At 44.2% G+C, this 18,201-nt stretch overlaps 2 protein-coding genes and 1 pseudogene across 5 annotated transcripts in view; 1 reads left to right on the top strand and 2 right to left on the bottom strand.

Annotated features, from left to right (window-relative positions):
* Positions 1-9,621, bottom strand: part of MTO1 (mitochondrial tRNA translation optimization 1) — a 28,785-nt gene extending 19,164 nt beyond the window's left edge. Inside the window, exons 1-4 of one of the 2 annotated variants that reach the window (XM_019929290.3) lie at positions 9,311-9,621; positions 6,246-6,445; positions 6,048-6,165; positions 1,944-2,233 (exon numbers count right to left, since the gene is read on the bottom strand). In XM_019929290.3, the coding sequence (XP_019784849.2) occupies positions 1,944-2,233; positions 6,048-6,165; positions 6,246-6,445; positions 9,311-9,527 (825 nt within the window). In that variant the 5' untranslated portion in view covers positions 9,528-9,621. The remainder of the gene's footprint in view (positions 1-1,943; positions 2,234-6,047; positions 6,166-6,245; positions 6,446-9,310) is intronic. The other variant, XM_019929289.3, reaches the window with a different exon arrangement.
* LOC101323012 (cyclin-dependent kinase 2-associated protein 1 pseudogene) lies at positions 2,240-6,041 on the bottom strand (annotated as a pseudogene).
* Positions 9,622-9,798: 177 nt separating the features above from the next.
* The window catches only part of CGAS (cyclic GMP-AMP synthase), a 29,343-nt gene continuing 20,940 nt past the window's right edge, over positions 9,799-18,201 (top strand). For 2 of the 3 annotated variants that reach the window (XR_012324694.1, XM_019929286.3), the window contains exons 1-2: positions 9,817-10,398; positions 14,019-16,324. Coding sequence is in view for 2 of the 3 variants with exons in the window: in XM_019929286.3 (XP_019784845.1) it covers positions 15,701-16,324 (624 nt within the window). In the remaining variant the exon portion in view is untranslated. Of the gene's footprint in view, positions 10,399-14,018; positions 16,325-18,201 lie in introns of all 3 variants that reach the window. The other variant, XM_019929287.3, reaches the window with a different exon arrangement.

The following is an 18,201-nucleotide window of genomic DNA, read 5'->3' as shown; positions in this document are numbered from 1 at the left end:
GTGAACCAGGAATGTCAAAACAGGGAATTCCTTAGTGGTCCAGTGGTTAGGACTCCACACTGCCGCTGCAGGAGGCACGGGTTCAATCCCCGGACAGGGAACTGAGATGCCACAAGCTGTGTGGCGTGGCCAAAAATAAAATATAAAACTAAAAAACAAAAAGTTTGGGCTTCCCTGGTGGCGCAGTGGTTGAGAGTCTGCCTGCCGATGCAGGGGACACGGGTTTGTGCCCTGGTCCGGGAAGATCCCACATGCCGCGGAGCAGCTAGGCTAGGCCTGTGAGCCATGGCCGCTGAGCCTGCGCGTCCGGAGCCTGTGCTCCGCAACGGGAGAGGCCACAACAGTGAGAGGCCCACGTAATGCAAAAACAAAAACAAACAAACAAAAAAAAGTTTAAAAATATACACACTAGGAAAGTATCATCATGATTTACATTTTACCCAAGTGAAAATATAAAAGTCACTTGCTCAAAATAACAACACTTGGAGCCACTCATCAGGGTAACACTCACCAGAAACTAGGACCATCAAATATTAGCCCTTAATTCTAAACACACAATATAGTTTTTTGTGTTTTAAATTCAAAGGATAGGTAGAAGTTGCCTGTATCTTCAAAAGTATCAGTGCCATTAAAGACTGAGGAACTGGGACTTCCCTGGCGGCGCAGTGGTTAAGAATCCGCCTGCCAGTGCAGGGGACATGGGTTCAAGCCCTGTTCCGGGAAGATCCCACATGCCGCGGAGCAACTAAGTCCGTGCACCACTATTGAACCTGCGCTCTAGAGCCCGCGAGCCACAACTACTGAAGCCTGCATGCCAAGAGCCCGTGCTCCACAAGAGAAGCCACCACAATGTGAAGCCCGTGCACTGCAACGAAGAGTAGCCCTTGCCGCAACTAAAGAAAACCTGTGTGCAGCAACGAAGACCCAACGCAGACAAAAATAAATGAATAAATAAATTTATTTAAAAAAAAAAGACTGAGGAACTGTTGCAGATTAAAGAGAAATGAAATTAAATGCAATATGTGATCCTAGATTGGAAAAAAAAAATGTTGGGACAAAAAAGTATTGGGACAATCAACAAAATCTATGGATTTTGTATTAGATAACAGCACTGTGTCAATGTTAAATTCCCCAAATTTCATCACTGCATTGAGGTTATAAAAGAGGATGTCTATAAAAAAAAAAAAGAGGATGTCTTTGAGCTTAGTTGAGATGCAGACTGAAGTATTTCGAGGTAAAGGGTCAAAATCTCTGTAACTTTTAAATGTTTCTGGAAAAGAAAAAAGAGTAAAAATAAATGTGGGGGGCTCCCCTGGTGGCGCAGTGGTTAAGAATCCGCCTGCCAATGCAGGGGACAGGGTTCAAGCCCTGGTCCAGGAAGATCCCACATGCCGCGGAGCAACTCAGCCCGTGCGCCACAACTACTGAGCTCGCGCACCCTAGAGCCCGTGCTCTGCAACGAGAAGCCACCGCAATGAGAAACCCGCACACCTCAACAAAGAGTAGCCCCCGCTCGCCGCAACTAGAGAAAGCCCGTGCGCAGCAACAAAGACCCAACGCAACCAAAAATAAATAAATTTAAAATAAATAAATGTGTATATTACTGTTTTATACATTAAATATATACATGTATCTATTCTCTATATATGGAGAGAGGGCAAAATATTAACAATGGGTGAATTTCAATGGTTTATAGGAGTTTCACAGTCTTACAACTTTTCTGAAACTATTTCAAAAAGTTTAAATAGGCAAAGTTATCAAAGTAATGAAATTTAAGAATTTATGGGGAAATACCCAAGTAGCCGAATCAGCTAATCCTTTTAAAGATCCCTTTTTTGCACACTAATAGTGAAGAAAAGTGAATTGCTACCAAAAAAAAAAAGAGAAAAAAATGCTTAGTCTATATCCTCTGTTTAAAGCCAGATTTTCATAAATGATCTCACCTTGATCCACACTGTCTCATTGATAAAGCTGAACGGTATGGATGGATTATCTGGTGTCTGCTTGTTTAGAATGCTGAAATTAATGGATTCTTTGGCGATCCGGGGCGGAGTCCCAGTCTTCAATCTTCCCACCACAAACCCCAACTTCTCCAGAGTCTGAGCCAACCCTATGGAAGGCTGATCCCCTAAACGTCCTGCTGGATGCATCTCCAATCCAATTACAATCATGCCTCTCAGAAACGTCCCAGTAGTTAGAACCACACTCTCCGCATACACTGTACTTCCATCCACTAAAGGATAGGAAACAAAATAAAACTCAGGTTCTAATTGTTACCATGGATCAAATTGGAACGTGACTATTTTGTAGTAAAACTACGGAAAAATTTGGTCTTTAGAAACTTGAAAAAGATTTTAAATCAGTAAGAAGCCTATATGTTATCAATCTCAAGAATCCAAGGAAGCTGGGATGGAGCGCATAATGTATTCTCACCGGCACACATGCTCCTAAAACCTTGTCAGCACTGAATAGTCTCAGGTAATTTTCCTTTTTTTTTTTTTACAAGCTGTTAATGAAAATAAGCCTTATTACATCGAGTAATAAATAAAAAGATGCAAACAGTTCCATTTTCTTCCAGATGTTTGGATCAACTTACAGGAAAGGCAGAACTGAAATCTACATACAGTCTCAGAAAAAATTTCGGGATCCTTGTTAGGTTTGGTTTGGGAGGTGGCTCTTTCTTCTGTATTTATAACTTGTGCTTTTTTTTTTTTTTTTTTTTGGTACGCGGGCCTCTCACTGTTGTGGCCTCTCCGGTTGCAGAGCACAGGCTCCGGATGTGCAGGCTCAGCGGCCATGGCTCACGGGCCCAGCCGCTCCGCGGCATGTGGGATCTTCCCAGACCGGGGCACGAACCCGCGTCCCCTAGCATCGGCAGGCGGACTCTCAACCACTGCGCCACCAGGGAAGCCTTCAGGTTCAGTCTTTTGACAAGACCATTTAGGTGGTTCTGGGTTCTAAAACTGGGTTTTAAAATTGACTTCAAAGCACTAATAGTCATGCAAATGCTTAAGCAAAAAAGAAATTACATTAAGCAGAATCTATAGTGTATGGGAAACGAAGGGACCAGCTACTAGTTAAGTGTGCTGTCAAGTCCGCACTACAAAAAAAAACCCCTTCAAGTTGTATCAGCTTACGAAAAGGAACAAAGAACAATGCGGGTAACATAAATGTATTCAAAAGAGGAGAGTGAGACACTGGTATCTTGGAGGCAAACTAGTCTGCTGTAAGGTAATTTTTACGTGCCTCTTTTGAATCAATGCTTTGAAAAACAACAACACCTGGGTAGTTCCTCACTATTTAAAATGTAACTCCCCATTGGGCTTCCCTGGTGGCGCAGTGGTTGAGAGTCCGCCTGCTGATGCAGGGGACACGGGTTCGTGCCCCGGTCCGGGAAGATCCCACATGCCGCGGAAAGGCTGGGCCCGGGGCCATGGCCGCTGGGCCTGTGCGTCCGGAGCCTGTGCTCTGCAACGGGAGAGGCCACAGCAGTGAGCGGCCCGCGTACCGCAAAAAAAAAAAAAAAAGTTAAAATGTAACTCCCCATCAACCACAAAATCTTTCCTCAATCTTTCAGGCTGTAGATTCGGAGCCTGGTGAACCACGGGAGGGGCGGGGAGGAGGAGAAACAAAACTGTTGCCATTTTGAAAACAAAGTTTCATCCTAACAGGGGAGATGAACTACTGTAACTTCTCCTCTCCGAAGAAGACAGAAAACCTTCCAGGCTCACGAGGCAGCTAGGACCCGGCCTTCCGTTCCGTTTCTGCCAAGCACTCCCGCACCAACCCTCGTGCGTGGATGATGCCGCGTTTCAGGCTCTCCATCGCGCTCCAGCTGCCCGCGGAGAGGGGTCTGACCTCTCTCCCCAGCTCTGCAATGATGGCCAGCAGCTCCGCGTATTTGCTCTGGGGCACCTGGCTCTTCCCAGTTTCCTGGGCGTAGCCCAGAGATGGCGGCCCGTAGTCACTCAGCAGCTGGCGGTACTGGGAAGACGTCGCCATACTGGTGGAGGGCGGGTGGATGCTCCCAGAGGCGCTGAGGGAGGCGGCGGGCATGTGCGCGGTCAAGTTCGGGCTGTGAGACATGCCCCCCGAGCGGCGGGGCGCGGCGGGGCGCAGCGGAGCCCGGCCCCGGCGTCCGCGCACCCGCCCAGCTCCCGCGCACTTTTTGTTGTTCTCAGTTAATTTTTTAAATTAATTAATTTTAGACTTCTGGTTAAATATGACAGACCACCTCACATGATTTCTTCTTCCTCTTTAAACTCCAAGAAAATGAAATAAAGGGGCAAAAAAGATATAAAACCACAGGACAAGTAATGGGAAAGAATTTGTCAAAAGATGAGAAACTTCAAAATATTTTCAGAAGATAGAAAGTGGTTGCAGTGGGGAGGGAGTTTGGGATTAACATATTCACACTACATATAAACTAGATAATCAACAAGGACCTACTGTATAGTATAGCACATGGAACTCTACTCAATATTCTGTAATAACCTACAGGGGAAAAGAATCTGAAAAAGAAATGGATATATGTATATGTATAACTGAATCACTTTGCTGTACTCCTAAAACTAACACAATATCGTAAATCAACTATACTCCAATATAAAATTAAATTTTAAAAAAGTGGTTGGAAGAGTGATAACTGATTTAGCAGAGGGGAGAAGGCCTTAACTCAAGAACCTCAAGAGAACATACTGATGACAATGAAGCAACTTGCCGTGCCAAGGCTCAGAAACTGGAGGACTGAATATAAGAACTGTAGGAATGAAGCTAGGGGGCTGAAAATGAGAGAAAAGAGTTGAAATCTGCATATGAAGGTTTGCCTGCAGACAGATCTACCTTACACTAATCGAACAATATAATCATCAAATCTGGAGGGGAAAGGACGCAGGGGAGAGAAAGGGAAATGAAAATAAAACTAGTAACTGTTCAACAGAGGGAAGTCAGTAAACACTGACAGAAGAAAGAGAAGATTAAGTATATTATACAAAATCATAGTTACTAAGGTAATATACAGGACAAAAACATGAACTTTTAAGAAAGAAACATAGCTCCCTAAAGCAAAGAAAACCAAACACAGATTAAGTGGTTGAAAAAAAAAAAAAAAGGACAGAATAGTGTGTACAATATGCTACTGCTATGTGTGTTGGGGGGAAATATAAACACACACACAGAAAGATCACACCAGAGACGAGCAATACTCCCGAGGAAGGAAACTGGCTGCCTGGGGCACAAGATGAGAGTCCACCTTTTCATTCTACCTTCTTTCATCTCCTTTAAACCGTTTACCATTATATGTATTCCCCATTCAAAAAAAAACTAATAAACGTATAATAAAAATTAATTTTAAAATAGGGAAAATAAGTTAATCTCTGTATTTTAAATGATTGAGATTCTTCAGCACAGCCCCTCCTACCATTTTGTTCCTAGAATGCTAGCAGGCGCCAACAGTCCAGTCCCCTGGCAGAAGATGGATTCTTTGCCTGAGGACTAAGAGACACAGATGTTTGGGAGTTCCCAACAAAAAGGCCAGTTCAATCCCTAATCACCATGACTATACAGTTGCCCAAGCAATAAAATTAACTGTGCACACACAAATCTTCCCATCACTGTTTAAGTGGTTAAGTCTGTAGAGGGAGATAATAGAGAGAAATTGTTTTTACATACAAATTTAAATTCTATTTGATTTTTGTAAAAATTACGTGCATGTGTTATTTTAATTTAAAAATTAATATAAAACTCAAATAAAAAACATATAATAATCCTGTAAAATATAAATTAAAAATATTTAAAGTCAGAAATAAGAAATACCAGGAGGAAAATACACAATTATGCAGGTTACAGAGTCCCAAAATAAGATGGTACAGAATGTGAGCTTCGTTGTCAAAATGAAAGGAGAAGTATGATTTTTTTATACAGTTTTCCTCATGTATGAACAGAAAACACAGTTTCCTAGAATTAGCAAAACATCTCCATACTCTGCTCAAAATCAATTTCTCACATGGAGTTTGATACTATTATTATCATCTGTAGACAGTACATACCCAAAACAACACCACTGACGCGATATTTCCCAGTGTGCTCAGGCTCTGGTTCTGTAAGAATGAGATCTTCTACCGCTCCCTCCTGAACAGTAAGCAGCGGTGTATTTAGGATTTCTTTCTGTCAAAACAGAAAGCAAGCTGAAACATACCAGTTAAACAATCACTACAATCTTTCCCGGTTTCATGCCCTGTTCTTACCTGCATGTTCTGTTTATAAAGTTTCCTATCAATTTGAGCTCTCAGACCCCAAACAGCTGGTCCCTTGCGCCGGTTTAATACTTTGTAATGTACACCAGACTGGTCACAGATTCGAGAACACAGGCCATCCAAGGCATCAACTTCTCTCATTAAATGCCCCTTTCCAATGCCACCAAAGGAAGGATTACAGGACATCTGACCTAAAGAGAACAGACATAAACAAAATAAATATATTAGTATCCTGCATATAGTGAGTCTTGATAAAATAAAAGAACTTGAAGCAAACACTAAAAATGCTGGAGTTCCAACAGGATGCAAGAGTTATTCAGGGTGGGACTTCCTGGTGGCACAGTGGTTAAGAATCCCCCTGCATTCGAGCCCTGGTCTGGGAAGATCCCACATGCCGCAGAGCAACTAAGTCCGTACACCACAACTACTGAGCCTGCGCTCTAGGGCCTGCAAGGCACAACTACTGAAGCCCACGCGCCTAGAGCCCGTGCTCTGCAACAAGAGAAGCCACCAAAATGAGAAGCCCGCGCACCGCAACGAAGGGTATCCCCCGCTCTCTGCAACTGGAGAAGGCCTGCACGCAGCAACAAAGACCCAACACAGCCAAAAATAAATAAAATTTTAAAAAGAGAAAAAGTTATGCAGGGCATCCTGGAAGACAAACCATTGCTGAAAGTTTCTTTTGAATCTTTCCCTTGTACACATTCATTACGTTGCCTTTTCTTCTTCCTTTTCAATGTGACCTTGAAATTCTTACCTCATGAAACCTTCCTAAATCAAGCATAATTTTAAGAAGTCCCTTTGCACTGGTTCACAGTTATAATCAAGTATGTCTTCCATAAATGCCATCTGCTGTTTTCTTTATGCTTATTTTGCAGAAATAATTAAATTATAAGCTTCCTGAAAGTAGAATTCACATTTTATACCTTCTCCTTAAATCCCCCAAGTCTTATGGGAGGTACAGAGTGGGAAAGCTATGTCAACAATCTGCTGATCCGCTGTGGCCAGCTACAAGCCCTCCAAAAGTTTTCATGGTCTCCAGAGGGAGGCTGAATCGTGCTGTGATTAGGAGCATGGGTTAGGAGTGAGCAAGAGATCTGGCTCAGTTCCTAGATTTACCACTCATAAGCTCCATGTGATCTCAGCAAGTTATCTAATATTCTGCACCTCAGCGTCCCTACTCTAAAAACAGGGATGACAGCTGCAGTAGATTATTTCCCTCCTTCCTTTGACACAGAATCACTATTTACTTAGGTAAACACTATTCCCTATGAGGCATTGTTTGGGGAGTATGACCTAAATTCAGTTTAGGGGTAAACCTTTATTGATCTAAAGTAATCATGGTAATCCTACTTGCCAGTGTCTGATTTAGTGTCAGAAGACTTTTCTCTTTTGTCGTGAATGCCAAAAAATAGTTTGTCGAAAAGCATTATTTTCCAGGTTAGTATAAAATATTTTCTGTCTCTGACTTCGTTATTTGCAGATGATATGACTGAATTGAAAGAGGACAATTCCTGCATTCTGTATTCTTACGGAAGTTCAACTTTCTCAGCCAAAGCTATCTTTCTGAGGACAGAAATACTTGATACTCTACTACATCCAATTACCTTAAAAAAATGAGACTTTGATTTTAAGCTAGAACTGTCATTTATTAAGCTCATCTATTAATATAAGAGTTATTAAAATATCTCTGAAATCTATTTATTTAAAAAGAAACTTTAGGTCATATTATATTGGTATAAATACAATGGGTATTTTTATAGGATATTAATGACTACCTAATGAATATGGGTTTTGATGGGAATTCCTTTATCCTTGACAGAACTACATTACTTGTACTATTTAATGATCATCTTAGTTCAATACTTTTTTGTTCATTAGATTTTTTAAATTGTTATTCCTGGTTTTTACTCGGGTAATCATACAGCCTCGCTCCAAAAGAATCGCTGTTAACAGTGCGTATTTCTCCACAGTTACGAGCTGAATGGTTGTTTTAAAAAGTATTTCACTACACAAAGCACAGTTAACATTTCAGTTACTATTCACTCTTAAGCAAAATGCAAGAGGAAAGACATAGGCATGCATAATTTACAGGATAATGTCCTAGCTAGTACCTAAGATGATGCTAGAGAGGAGTCTTGTTTAAATTATGGCCGTCCAACCACAGCCTGTAAGTGCAAAAAACCACTGTCGGGTCGTCCTAAGCACAAAACTGGGGAATAAACATTCAGTAGGAATACAGAATGCAATAAAAAAGTACCCTCGTTCTTCAAAAGGGCTTCACAAAATCTCGAGAAAAACACAATGGTCATTTAATAAACGGGTACTAATAATGTTAATTCACTTTTAAAAAAATAAATTTATTTATTTATATATTTTTATTTTTGGCTGCCTTGGGTCTTGGTTGCTGCGCGTGGACGGGCTTTCTCTAGTTGCGGTGCGCGGGCTTCTCACCGCGGTGGCTTCTCTCGTTGCGGAGCACGGGCTCTAGGCGCGGGGGCTTCAGTAGTTGTGGCTCACGGGCTCCAGAGCGCAGGCTCAGTGGCACTTGGGCTCAGTAGTTGTGGCTCACGGGCTTAGTTGCTCCGCGGCATGTGGGATCTTCCCAGACCAGGGATCCAACAGTGTCCCCTGCGTGGGCAGGCAGATTTTTAACCACGGCGCCACCAGGGAAGTCCTAATTCACTCTTTAACCAAAGCAACAAGCTAGTAAAGGGCAAATGGCAACAATGAAATAAGGCATCAGCCAGTGTTCCTACAGTTTGCCCTTTTCTCAAGGCACCCCCTCTCACCAACCCCCAGGCCCCCGCACCCTCCCCACTAATTACTTTTCGGCAGCATCACAATCCACGGTCCACAGAATGGCCCCTAGTCTTAGAGCTCTGGCCCGGGCCCGCTTGATCTGCGAAACACAAATCAGGCTACAAACACAGTCGGCAGGATTCTCACCAGCCTTAAGGGAAGGAAAAGGTTGCCCACATCCCAGGCACTGGGAGGGGGCGGAGGAGGACACTGGCTTCTTGCGTCCTAGGCAAGCCCCACACCGCGCTACTCACCGATGGTGTCCACTCGGTGCGTGAGCAGCAGAGTCCGGGAGCCGCACCGAGCGGCGGCGGCAGCGGCTTCGGTCCCCGCATGTCCTCCGCCGATGACTACCACGTCGAAGTGCGGAGTCCAGGGCGCCGCGCTGTCACCGCTGAACCGGGAAGACGGATGGTGCTGTTTGGTGAGTGAAGCCGCGACCCAGCGACCACAGCCTCGGAAGGAGAACATGTTTGGAGAAAGGCCGAGTCTTTAACTCTGAGCCTGACACGAGCGAGGTGGCAACATTTAGATGAACGTCTTCAGGGAGCAGCCATCTTGTTCTGATGTCACAGCGTAGCGCGTCTACGTCCAGCGTCGCCGCTGATTGGCAATTTGGCGAAACTTTACTGATGAAACAAGACCCGGCAGCTGTGCAGGTGGCCAGCGAGGTGTGTGCTTCCTTTCTTGGTTGGCGCACGCTGTTTGATTCCATATGGTTCTGGATTGGGGGGACTCCTACTCCGTCATCTTTTGTCCTTTTCAGCGAATTGCTGCCCTGATCACCAGGTGGCCACCTACAAACAAGAATTTGAATGACTGCTTTATCAGATTCTTTGAACTTTCTGGTGCGGCTATCACCTTGACTTCTGTTTATGAAGACTAGAGTCTGAGTAGGAATCGATTTCAAAGGCCTTCAAATGTATTTGTGGATGAAAGATTCATGATGGCTAATTAGGTGAATGGAAGGGTTGAAGGTTAAATGTCCAGCCTTCTGCACTTGGTATTTTTAAAACCTTCTGTATGGTTAGGCCGCTGGAGGTAGCTGTTCTCTTGCTCTCTATACATCCCCTGCTTAACCGGTTCCTGCCTCACCTACACCCGACTCACATGACTGACCTTCCTACATACTTGCCCCAGGCCCTAGCTAGTGATAGCTTAGCAAAGGGCTGGCGAGGGGGCGTGCCCCTCGGCTGGTTTCCCTGGTAATGAGTCGACCTGTAGTTACTTACCCCTATAATTGCTAACCTCCCGCTGCCCCTGGGAGCAAAGACTGCCCTGTGTCCTGCCCGCCCTCCGCCGTACACAGTGCGGTGTCACTCTAGGACCTTGATTCAGACAGGTAAGCTCCCCCTATCCATTAAACCATTGATGTCTCTGTTGCTGACTCCGGGCTCTTTCTTCGGTCTTGAAGCTGGGCAAGTAGAGGCCTTGAAGGCATGGGGGAGCAGACAAACATCTTTCTTAGAGAGGAAACTTTTGACTAGTTAGATAGTGAAACAGCCCATGTGGCAGTTTAATTGTTCTGATTATTAACATCTATCGAATGCATAATTTTTTTCTTATTACATTACTAATAATCATTCTTTATGCACAATTTAAAGCTTCCAGAAATACAAAACTTTGAGAGTTAAGGAACCCGTAACTTCCATCAGGCCTTCCGGCCCTCATCTCCATAATAATTGTCAGCATTTTGTTGCTAATGCCTCCTAGTGTTTCATACTTATACTAATGCTACTATTATTTTGCATGTATAATACTGATTATATTGCTTTTCAGTTTGCTTCTTTTTTAAACGATGTATTTTTTTACTATCTCTATGCCAGTATATATGAATCTATCTCACTTTTTAGTATTATAGTCAGTTGTTTATGTGAACCATAGTTTATTTAATCAACTCCAATTACTGAGCATTTGGATTGTTTCTGTTGACTGAAAAAAAATGCACAATCCAAAAGTTGAGAGTTATGTTTTATTTAGCAGACATTCTGAGGACTTCAAGCCTGGGAGACAGCATCTCAGATAACTCTGAGAGACTGTTCCATAGAGGTGGGCGTGGGGGAAGCCAGGATATATAGGAGTTTTTGCAACCAAGGGCAGGTACAAGTTGGAACATCAAAAGATTATTGTTAATTAAAGAAAGCCAGACATCTCAGGTTACTAAAATTAGCACTTTTCTATGTATGGGAAGATGCAAAGTCTTGGATCACTGAAATCATTCCTTAGATATTCACCTCAGCTATCTGGGGCCAGTATCCTGTGTTCTCTCATCCTGAGTCTCCTCAGGGTGCACCGTTGGGGGGTGGGTGGCTGCAGCAGTTGATTGCTAGGTTATGGGCATTCCTGGTTTCCATCCTGAGTTCCCTCAGGGCTCACTGTCTGGGCTTGTGGGCTTGATGGCTGCAACATCCTTTGTTTACCAACATGGCAGGCAGCATTCTTAGTTCACGTTTCTAATTTTTTGATATTATGATCATCCTTGTACATATATCTTTTTAAAATTATGGAACTCTTTATTTATTTTTATTTTTGGCTGCGTCGGGTCTTCGTTGCTGTGTGCGGGCTTTCCCTAGTTGTGGCGAGCGGGGGCTACTCTTCGTTGCAGTGTGCGGGCTTCTCATTGCGGTGGTTTCTCTTACTGCAGGGCACGGTCTCTAGGCGCACGGGCTTCAGTAGTTGTGGCTCGTGGGCTCTAGAGCGCAGGCTCGGTAGTTGTGGCTCACGGGTTTAGTTGCTCCGCTGCATGTGGGATCTTCCCAGACCAGGGCTCGAACCCGTGTCCCCTGCATTGCCAGGCGGATTCTTAACCACTGTGCCACCAGGGAAGTACCGACTCTTCAATGTTTAAATTTTTGATAACTGCTAAATTAACTTTCTAAAAACTTTGTATCAGGTTGTACGAACTGTGTAAGATTATTTCATCACACTGTAGCCAGCACTGGATTTTAAGTTTTAATTTTAAATATATTTTCATTATTTTTTAATGAAAATGTGATCATACTATCTATGACCTATATACATTGTATTGTGATCTGCTTTTTACATAATAGATTATCATGGACATTTTTCTATGCTAACAAATACAGGTTTATGTCTTTTTTTTTTTTTTCTCGGTACGCGGGCCTCTCACTTCTGTGGCCTCTCCCGTTGTGGAGCACAGGCTCTGGACACGCAGGCTCAGCGACCATGGCTCATGGGCCCAGCCGCTCCGCGGCACGTGGGATCTTCCCGGGCCGGGGCACGAACCCGTGTCCCCTGCATCGGCAGGCGGACTCTCAACCACTGCGCCACCAGGGAAGCCCTCATTCTTTTTTTTATGGCTGAGCGATATTCCATTGTGTATATATATACCACATGTTCTTTATCCATTCATCTGTTGATGGACATCTCGGTTGCTTCCATGTCTTGTTCACAGCCATTTCTTGATTCACTTTCTTATCTTCTAAGACATCAATATTTTCTGGTTTTCCTCCTATTTTTCTGGTCTCTCCTTCTCATTTTGCTGGTTCTTCCTCCTTGAGCACTGCACTCTAGCCCAAGGGCACAACCAAACCAATCCCCAAATCCCATCTTTAGGGTTTTATCTCCTGGGACCACTCCCAGTTCCAATTCTGTAGCAGTCCGGGTCCTATCAGGAGATAGAAATCACTCAGTAGATTAAACAGGAGATGTTTAATATAATAATAATTAACTATAATAAAAGAATAACTATATATATAAGGAAACTATATATGGTACCCTAGGGCTGAGGGAGAGTACCCAAGGAAGAATAAACTAAGAAGGGATTCAGGGCATCCCTGGTGGCACAGTGGTTGAGAGTCCGCCTGCCGATGCAGGGGACACGGGTTCGTGCCCCGGTCCGGGAAGATCCCACATGCCGCGGAGCTGCTGGGACCGTGAGTCATGGCCGCTGAGCCTACGCTTCCAGAGCCTGTGCTCCGCAACGGGAGAGGCCACAACAGTGAGAGGCCCCAGTACCGCAAAAAAAAAAAAAAAAAAGAAGGGATTCAGATCTCAAGGGCAGGAGGCCTTTAGAGAGCATGGGCTACATAACATAGGGGTCTTGCAGAAGGATCAAATGCCTGGTATGGGACCCTGTGGATAACAGGCAGCTGTATGTAGGTCAGGCAGGAATCTTGGTTTCCCTGCCTAGTATGCTTTAGATAGGTTATGGCCAGGCCAAGGCTGCAAGGTCCCAGAGGGATCATTTTGCAGGCTTTACCAGATGTTCTCACACCCACAAGTCTGACCTTCACCCTGTCAATCCCCTTCCACTCCCTCTGTTATGTTGGAGATTGCAGGAAACCTCTTTCTCCTGCAATGTTCCTCCAGCAACTTCTACTGAGAAAAGTTAACATAGTGGGCACTTTAAAAGAGAAATGCTTAAAGGAATTCTGTTGTTTATCAGAAAGCATTTATTGAAGGGTTTGTTTGGAGCTGAGAGGCAGTAAGTTGATAACCCACACATCACCTCAAAGTTCATAAGCTCCAGCCACACTGGTTGTTGTTTGAACAACTAGGCATAGTCCCACTTTACGTCCTTTGCATTAACTTTTCCTTCTTCTGGAACACTCTTCCCCTGGGTATCCCCTCCTTTAAATCTTTGCTCAAATGTCACTCTCTCACTATTTTAGTATTGTACCATTCCTCACTCCTGATTATTCCTGCACTATTTTTTCCTTTTTCAATATAGCTCATCCTTTTTTACTATATGGGATAATTTACATATGTATTATGTTTATTGTCTGTTTCTCCCTGACAGAATGCAAGCTCCAGGAAGACAAGGATCTTTGTTTATCAATATCTCCCAAGAGCCTAGAACTGGGCTTGGCACATAGTATTTGTGCCAAATATTTGTTGAGTGACTAAGTGAATTACTGAGACAAACATGAGATATAAAGGGGAAGATATAAAATCATCTAGTTAAAATATATACCCACATCTCTTGTTTTTCCCTACTAGATAAAATCCAAACTCGTTATCAAGATTCAACTAAAAAGTCATTCCTTCTATAATTTGGACACTGATTGCTGCTGCAAGATTGAGCAAGAAACAAGTTTTCCTACTTTGACGGGTCAGCAGAAGAGGTATTTGATTCTGGTCTGGTTGGTTGCTGCCTGCATGTTTTCGGTTAAGCTAACACCAGTGCACTTTAGAAGACTTTGGAAACAGCTGGAAGACAGCATTAAGCCAGCTATAGAGGCATTTACAGGATTCCATGACAAGCACGGAGCCCTTGGAGAGCAAAAATAGACCCGTAGAGCAGAGGTCTTCAGTCTGGAGCAGGCATACTCCTGCACATCCTGGAAGACAGCCCAAGTACACCTGCAGTTTTAAGGAAACGGCTTTCCACATTTCAACTTACATTTCCCTGAAATTGGTCTGCTTGACAACAAGTCTGATTACACAATAGTCCTCCTTCCATTTTACAAAAGAAAAACATCTCTTACATCACAGTTCAAAGAGAAGGACATAGGAAAATACTGGTTTCAAAGAAAACTTTTGAAAAGGTAATCAAGGCATTTTTGTCCATTGACAGATGAATGGAAAACAAAATGTGGTACATACGTACAATGAAATTATTCAGCCTTAAAAAGGAAGGCTGACACCTGCTCCAACATAGATAAACCTTGAGGACTTTATATTAAGTGAATAAGCCCATCACAAAAGGACAAATACTGTATGACTCCACTTACATGAGGTACCCAGAGTGTCAAATTCAGAGACAGAAAATAGAAGGGCTCTTACCAGAAGCCGGAGAGAGCAGGGGGAATGGGGTGTTATGGCTTAGTGGGTAGAGTTTCTGTTTTTCAAGATGAAGAGTTCTGAGATGGATAGTGGAGATGGTTTCACACAGAACTGTACACTTAAAAATGGTTAGGATGGTTAAAAAGAAAACTACCAGGCACGTTAAACCTAGGGGCTTCCTGTCAAATACGTATTTCTGTAAACGATTTGGCTTTAGACAGCGATACTTGAAAGCCTGTATTAAGATACTCTTGAATCACAACGCCAAAGCAGTATGGATTATTTAAAATGCACGTGCCATTTTTTGATGGGCTTTTGAGAACCAGTGGCTAAAACTCACCAATAGGAACTTCACAGTTTAAGATTGTGCGTGCTTTTACAAAATCAAATAATATGAAATATTTATTCCAATTACAGTCAATCCACATCTCATTCCATCTAGTAAAAATTTTATTTTCTATTTCCCTTTAATAAAAAAAATGCTTTATTTAAACTGACACTGAAAAGGTTTCTCTGTCAACTTCAATGTGCGAGAAGGTGTTATAGTTTCCCCCAAATTTTGTAGGCGCTACGCCGGCAAATGCGTCTGGCTTTCAAAGCTCGCGAAGGTGTTGTGCGCTGCCCTGGGTTGGGTTTTTGCGGTTCCCAAGCCGCCGGTACCGCTCCACGCGAAGGCGAGAAAGTGGGCGACTGCGGGAGCGCCGTGGGCCCGCCCCTCCGCGGCGGGGGCGTGGCTCCCCGTGGCCACCTGGCTCTGGGCTCTTCTTCCGCGAAGCTTTTGGTGAGTTCCCGCCAGATGCTGAAGTTTCACTTCCAATCGCCACTGCTGGCTCCTCCTCCCAAGGCCTTTTTCCGAAGCCGAGTCTTCTCCCTCTGGGGAGACGAGAGCGCCAGCAATGGCCCCGCGGCGCAGAAAGGCGACGGGAGCAGCTTCGGAGGCGGAAGCCGCCGCCCCCAGGGTCTCGGCGCCGCGTGTGAAGGGCGCCCCGACCGAGCCTAGAGAGTCCCCGGCCGTCCCTGAGGCCGCCCGGCCCAGCGCGCGGAGGTGCGGCCCCGCCAGGCCGTCGGGATCCCGGAGGGAGAAGAGCGGCCCGGAACCCCAGGAGAAGCGGCAGGTACGCGCGCGGGCCGCCCGCGCCGAGGACCGGGTGGAAGGTCCGCCTGCTCGGACCGAAGGGGTGATGCCTCCCGCGGCCCCGGGGCCGCCCCTTCCCAGGCGTGCATCTCGCCGCGAGGGCACCGCGCACTCCGCTCGGGAGCGGAGACCTCAGCCCGGGCCCACGAAGGTCCCCGGCCCGCTGGTCCCAGTCTCCAGTCTCGGGCGCGGGAAGGAGGCGCCCGGCGCCTGGAAGCCCCGGGCGGTATTGGACAAGTTGAGGCTGAGCCGCCAGGAAATCTCTGAGGCGGCGGAGGTAGTGAACAGGCTCACGGACCACCTGCTGCGGAGACTGCAGAGCTGTGAGTCCGAGTTCAAAGGCGTCGCGCTGCTGCACACCGGGAGCTACTACGAGCGCGTGAAGGTGAGCTGCGCCGCGCCTCCGCTGCAGTTCCCGCGGCTCATATCCACCTCCTACGCGCCCCTCACTTCCCTTCGGAAGTAACTCAGACTCGTGTTCTTTTGTGGTCTGTGACATAGCTGTTTTGTTTCGGCTTCCCATATAGATTGCAAGCTCCATTGTCACAGAACGTTTTGCACAACTTTGAACCCTTATACGGCTGCTCATTTTATTGCTATGGACTCAGTGATACTTGTTTAGCGCAGAAAGATGGTGTATGTATCGGTCTTTGGATCTTAAAACTCTTTTAGCACTGAAGACCACTCATATAATTCCATCTAAAGCTTCTTGAAAGCCAAGTGAGCAAAACTTGCATCAGACTAATCTGCCTGGAGCATGATTCTTACTACATAAATGTCGATCAGTTCTATTATGTGGAGGGTCCAAAGGGAAGAGAAAGTTATTAGTTAGAACTAGAGAACGAAAAGACAGAGAACGGTCTCCCATCAGAACCACTCTCCTTTTTATTTATTTATTTTTTAAAACTTTTTATTTCGTTTTGGAGTATAGTTGATTAACAATGTTGTGTTAGTTTCGGGAGTACAGAAAAGTGATTCAGTTATACATATACATGTATCTATTCTTTTTCAAATTCTTTTCCTGTTTAGGTTGTTACTTTATATTGAGCAGAGTTCCCTGTGCTATACAGTAGGTCCTTGTTGGTTATCCACTTTAAATATAGCAGTACCCCTCTCCTTTTGAAAATCAAGCTGATGGAAGGAAATTCAGTGAAATTTGTTTTATCTAAAACATGTTATTGCTTTTAAAAAACTGGTTATAAAAGGTATATACGTGTTCATTGTAGAGTTGACCCACTGCCTGCTCTCAGTAGGTTCCCACAGCACAACAGTACCCCTGCTCCATACCTCTTTCCTCAGCCTCTCCCGTATTTGCCCCTGTTCCGTGTTGATGTCCCTGGAAATTTCAGAAAAGCATATAGAAGAACAGTATTATTCCTGTTTGTTTTATTCACCGTTATTTTGGTGTATTTTCTTCTGTTATGCATACACTTAAATTTCAAAGTTGGATTCCAAACTTTATAATTGGTAAAGGGATCGACAAAAGACACTTCTCATTAACTCTTTTACTTGGATTCATATTGACGCATTTCCATTCATGTATTTTATTGTAATATTATCAAATTCTAGGTGAAAATCTGGAAGTTTTCTTGTAGAAATTCCCCGTGGGATTTCCAGTTTATAATGTTCTTTTTGTCCATCCCCAGCAGCTCACCCCTGCCTCCCTCTAAGCCACCATCATCTTTCACCCGAATTTTGCCTTTCCAATCTCCTTATTTGCCTTCTTATAATATCTCCACAGAGGCCAGAGTAAATTTTTAAAAATACAAAGCTAAAACCTGGCTTCTCAATGAACATGATGGAATAAAATCTGAACTCCTTTCCAGGATCTACAGGTCCTCGCAGAATCTGAGCCCCGGCCTCCGCTTCAACTTCATTTCATGTCACTCTTCCCCTTGTCCACATGGACTGATTTTTGTTCCTTGAGCTAAAATTTAAAAGACTTGACAATTCCAAGTTTGGAGGAGATGTGGAGCAACTGAAACTCCCTTGCATTAATGCTGGGAGGATAAATTGTTACTACCTCTTGAAAACTGACATTTTTTTCTAAAGTTCAAGATTTGCCTGTCCTGTGGTCCAACAGCCCCACTCCTGGGCACATATACAATAGCAACGGGTGCTCATGGCCGCCCAAAGGCATATGTAAGAATGCTCAGAACAACTTTGTAACAGTTAAACTCAGAACTATCTGTAGTAGTTAAAAACTGGAAACAACCCAAATACTCAACAACAGAATAAGTAAATCCATTTTGGTATATTCCA

This window comes from Tursiops truncatus, chromosome 12, assembly GCF_011762595.2.
Source record: "Tursiops truncatus isolate mTurTru1 chromosome 12, mTurTru1.mat.Y, whole genome shotgun sequence".
Lineage (NCBI taxonomy): Eukaryota > Metazoa > Chordata > Mammalia > Artiodactyla > Delphinidae > Tursiops > Tursiops truncatus.
Note: the sequence above shows the minus strand (reverse complement) of the source record. Positions and strands in the feature narration are given on the sequence as shown.